At 42.1% G+C, this 5,495-nt stretch overlaps 1 protein-coding gene across 1 annotated transcript; it reads right to left on the bottom strand.

Moving 5' to 3' along the window:
* Positions 1-549: 549 nt before the first annotated feature.
* Positions 550-2,209, bottom strand: LOC115191374 (zinc finger protein 271-like). Its single transcript, XM_029749252.1, has one exon. The coding sequence runs from the start codon at positions 2,029-2,031 to the stop codon at positions 1,012-1,014; it is 1,020 nt and encodes a 339-aa protein (XP_029605112.1). The 5' UTR covers positions 2,032-2,209; the 3' UTR covers positions 550-1,011.
* Between the last annotated feature and the right edge of the window lie 3,286 nt (positions 2,210-5,495).

Genomic DNA, 5,495 nt, shown 5'->3' with positions numbered 1-5,495 from the left:
CAGTAGTGTGTGGTAGAGCAGGGATGCTAAACCGAAATTGGAGACAAACCGACAATACCGATCACTTATCGCAGGCATTTGGCTGATAGGCATACCATTCATTACAATAAGTAGCCTATGAAATGTGAAGATTGAAATGAAATAAGTGTTCCTAAAGTGACTATGCATAGATAATAAACAGAGAGGAGCAGCAGTGTAAAAGTGGGTTCTGGGTAGCCCTTTGATTAGCTGTTCAGGAGTCATGGCTTGGGGGTAGAAGCTGTTGGTTAATGGGACAACTGATGGCTACAACCATTGAACTAGTAGTAGTAGTAGTTTAAATAACTGTGGTGCACATTGTTATAAACATATTGTTCTATTTATAGTAATCGCATCAATTCAAGCAATTTATTGCGATAGGGATTTTTGTCCATAACGCCCAACTAATGTGTGGGTAAGTGTAGGCATATTTAGTAAGTGTATATTGGTTATAAAGAACTATCGGGAGTATGCAGAATAGTGAGTTCAGATGTGATGTATACTAAAGAGTCTCAATGAAAGTCTTGGAATAAAAAAATGATGTTTTGTGTTTATTAAACATAAAAAAGTGTTAAATACACCATATGAAAACCACACATACAGGTCTCAACTAAAAATCTGCCTGAACTTGATCAACTGCATTCACTTTCTCATTAAAGTAGTATAAAACAGGCATTTGTGAACATATAGCGTACACAGTACAAACACAATATGTAACAGACGTTAGGCTCATACATTACATGCCTTATATATTCCACAATGGAACTTGCACTTCAACACAGTTGAAGAAATTGACCCACTCCTGCTGTTTACTTTGTGCATCTACTTTATCTCACTGAGTCCAATGCAGGTTTTGATCTAAACATCATAAGCTATTGAGTGGAATGGTTACTTTCTATGTTATGGAGTAGAATGTTTTTTCTGCTGGTGTATCCTGAGGTAGCTCCTCCTTGAGAACCTCTTCCCGCAGTGAGTACAGGTGAAAGGCCTTTCTCACACATGGACCTTCAGGTGCATCTTCAGCTGCTGCTGTTGGGAGAACCTCTTCTCACATTGGGGGCAGCTGTAGGGTTTCTCCCCTGTGTGGACCCTCTGGTGCCTCTTCAGGTCTCCAGCCTGGGCGAAGCGCATGTGACACTGGGTACAGCTGAAGGGTTTTTCCCCCGTGTGGACCCTCTGGTGTCTCTTCAAGTTGCCAGCCTCGGTGAAGCGCATGTGACACATGGTACAGCTGAAGGGCTTCTCCCCTGTGTGGACCCTCTGGTGGATCTCCACCTTCTGGGGGCAGCTGAAGCCTTTGTTACAGAACATGCAGAGGAACCGTTTCTCTTTACTATTGCCTGATGTGGCTCCCCCTCCCTGAGCCTGGGCTCTAGCCCTGTCGTTTGATTTCAATTCCTGATCGAAAAGGATGCTTCTGTGTGAATCTGAAGGCCCCATCGATGTGGACAGTAGGTCGCAATCCCTGAACGAGTGTAAAGGGGAGTGGGTCGTGACATTAAGATTTGTCTCTATACTTTCCCTGTAATCTAAGAAATCTCTGCCCTGTGAGTGTCCATCTCCTAGGTGACTATCTGCATTCCATGTGGGAGGAATGTCGCCCTCCACTTTCACAGTCACTTCATCTACGACCAGATCCTCCCCTTTCTTATCTAGGCACCCTTCAGAGTATACACTACTACTGTACCGGTTCCAGTCCCCTCTAGACAGATCAGTCTGTCTCTCTAAGCCCAAGGATATGTTGCCAGGGTCCATCTCTGTAGTGTAAGAACAAGACAGATCATCACCACCAGTGTCTAACGTGTCACCATCACCATCTCCACGGGAATTAACCGTCTTCTGGCTCTGGTGAAATACCGGTAAATACTCTGAACCAGGAGCAGGAGGACAGCCCAGTCTCCCCGGTTCCAGTCTCTCTGGGTCTGATCTGTGGTCAGATCCTGTGTGTAAGAGCCTGTGTGTTACAGTTAAAATCTTGGTGTCTGTCTCTGACTTGAGGACGGCGTTCAGCATTCCATTGACCTCCGTGATGCTGCGTCGGGTCCTGGGCTGCGCCGGGGAGGTTGGGGGGTCCTCCGTGGCTACAGGGGGTTCTCCTGCCGCTCCAGTCTGGATGTCTCTGCTGTGCCGTGTGTCCTCCTCTCCTTCAGACCTCTCCTGCTTGACCCCAGGACCTGCAGTCTCTGCATCTGCAGACTGACACAAGAAGAGAGGAGGTTATTTAACATGAGTTAAATTGGATAACAATGTCATAGGGAAGTCTCACAATCTCCTCTATGGCAGATAAATAAGGATGTACATAGAAATAAACAGGCCACATTTAATGTACTGTAACTTTCTATGTTACACTAACCTCTATCATGATAACATGCTGGGTTGAGGTTCCACTCCCCTCATCAACAGTGATTGGTTGGTCGTCTCTCCATGTATTGTGTCCCACTGGCTTCACAAAGCTCCTGTGGCCTCCAGTGAGATGTCCTTCACCTGAGAGAGTGATTGGGGGAAAAGAGGTGGTTAAGTTATGTACTATCAATGCTCGCTGGTACATTTTACACTATTGACTGTTTTGACACTGTCTAGAATTGGCCAGCATGTAAGGTAACACTTCTCATAACTTCTTGATATACGATTTATAGATCGATTGATTATGTTCCATGCATCACATTGTTTTAATTGAGTAAATAATAAGTAATGTACTAAATCATGAATCTGGTTAGAATATGAGATTGTGCAAGATAGCTAAGTAATCTGGTGAATTATTGCATACTAGCCAAAAAAAACTGACCAAGACCCAATTCTGGTTAACCATTATGTGGTTAACCAACCTGGTATCAGAGCATTTTGTAATATTCTGCATGTAATTCTGAGACACTTAATTTATTATGACATGCTACGTTTTGTATGGTATGATATGTATTCATTAGTGGCAGTCCATCACCCATTTCATATGACATGTTACAATTTGTATGATACGTTACGAATTTGCTAAACTTACAGTAATGTTACGAATTTGCAAAATGTATGATATGAATTCTATCTAGGTGTCTAACGTTAGCTAGGCTAGGGGTTAAAGTTAAGTTTAAGAGTTAGGTTAAAGGTTTAGGGGAAGGGTTAGCTAACATGCTAAGTAGTTGAAAAGTTGCTAATTAGGTAAAATGCTAAAGTTGTCCGTGATGAAATTCAAACTCGCAACCTTTGGGTTTGCTAGACGTTTGCTTTATACGTCCCCACCATCTGTCTTATGTAACTATACCAAACATAACAGTTCATACTAATTTTGAGTGTCTTGGATTTGCATTTACAATGTTACGTCTAGTCTATGAAACCAAGCTGGGTTAATGCATCTAAAGTCACACATCCACAGAGGGGAACGGGGCGACAGACCCTGCAGCCTCGGACTTCTGCTAAATGTACCTTTTGCCGTTCCTCTGTATCGATCGATGATCTTTCCACTACTGGGAGGACTGGCGAGGACGCGCTCCCGTTCCAGTAGCTGTAGTTTCCTCCGCAACGCCCTGTTTTGTTTTTGGCTTTGAGTTATTTCCAAACGAAACACTGCATAATCGTCGTCTACGAGTTTACAGATCTCTGCCACGGCTGCATTCGCTAGCACCTCCATGATGGAGGCTATTTGAGTGTGAAAAACCATACCGTTAAAATTAGCCATTGTTAGCAGCGAGTTAACGATAACTAGATAACAAACATCTATCAACCAAGTCCTGTCTCCAAAGCGAATTAAACACTACCTGGGGTAAGTATGTGATGCTGTGAGGTAGTCATATTTTGAGTTCCAGAATGTTAATAAACGTCTAAATAACAACAATAAAAACGTTAACGTGTATATTTGTCTTGGTCATTATTTACTTCCGTTTAATTCTTATTTGGTGGGGTTTTAGGGTGGACTACATCTAGACAAAAAAAGGTGTATTGCCGCCGACTACTGGATTGGGGGAAAAATTTAAAAAATATATACTAATCTGTAACTGACTTGCCTAGTTAAATAAAGGTTATATTAAATAAATAAATAAAAATGTGTGGGTGTATACCAATCTCAACCACGAAAAACAAAACAAAAAAAGTGAGCCTCAGTCATTCAAAATACATTTACAGAGGACGGAACTGTTCAAGCCAGTACTCTCTAAACAGTTTAAAGCCGTTATTTTAGTGTTTTTTTGCCCAAAGTTGACCTTCAAAGTAAGGGACAGATGACATTTACTAGGGGGAGGGGTGGTCGAAAATAGGGAGGGTTGTGTGTTATTTTTTTTATTGGGCACAGGGGAGGGTAGTGCGTTTTTTTCCCCCTGGTTTACATTTACTCTTCTGATCGTATTTTCCCTATAAAAATGGCTTAACTTACTTTTGATATTATGCTAATCATTTTTAATTAATATTTGGATCGAAAATGAACAAATGACCCTCCTTCTGTACGTCTATATGTGTATAGCAGCATGCCACCGGCATATCTCTACATCTCTTGGATTAGGCATAACCTTCTCTTCCTTATATATATATATATATATATATACACACACACAGTTGAAGTCAGAAGTTTACATACACCTTAGCCAAATACATTTAAACTCAGTTTTTCACATTTCCTGACATTTAATCCTAGTAAAAATTCCCTGTCTTAGGTCAATTAGGATCACCACTTTATTTTAAGAATGTGAAATGTCAGAATAATAGTAGATAATGATTTCTTTCAGTTTTTATTTCTTTCATCACATTCCCAGTGGGTCAGAAGTTTACATACACTCAATTAGTATTTGGTAGCATTGCCTTTAAATTGTTTAACTTGGGTCAAACGTATTGGGTAGCCTTCCACAAGCTTCCCACAATAAATTGGGTGAATTTTGGCCCATTCCTCCTGACAGAGCTGGTGTAACTGAGTTAGGTTTGTAGGCCTCCTTGCTCGCACATGCTTTTTCCGAGGTCCGGACAACAGGCCCTCCAATTTGACACATTGAACATTGGAAACCAAGGCTATTGAGTCTGCCGATAAGAATACGGTGATTGACAGAGTCGAAAGCCTTGGCAAGGTCGATGAAGACATCTGCACAGTACTGTCTTTTATCGATGGCGGTTATGATATCGTTTAGTACCTTGAGCGTGGCCGAGTTGTACCCGTGACCAGCTCGGAAACCGGATTGCACAGCGGAGAAGGTACGGTGGGATTCGAAATGGTCAGTGATCTGTTTATTAACTTGGCTTTCGAAGACTTTAGAAAGGCAGGGCAGGATGGATATCGGTCTATAACAGTTTGGGTCTAGAGTGTCACCCCCTTTGAAGAGGGGGATGACCGCGGCCGCTTTCCAATCGTTAGGGATCTCGGACAATACGAAAGAGAGGTTGAACATACTGGTAATAGGGGTTGCAACAATGGCGGCGGATTTCATTTTAGAAAGAAAGGGTCCTGATTGTCTAGCCTGGCTGATTTGTAGTGGTCCAGATTTTGCAGCTCTTTCAGAACATCAGCT

This window comes from Salmo trutta, chromosome 4, assembly GCF_901001165.1.
Source record: "Salmo trutta chromosome 4, fSalTru1.1, whole genome shotgun sequence".
NCBI classification, from domain to species: domain Eukaryota; kingdom Metazoa; phylum Chordata; class Actinopteri; order Salmoniformes; family Salmonidae; genus Salmo; species Salmo trutta.
This window is presented reverse-complemented; position numbering and strand designations above follow the sequence as displayed.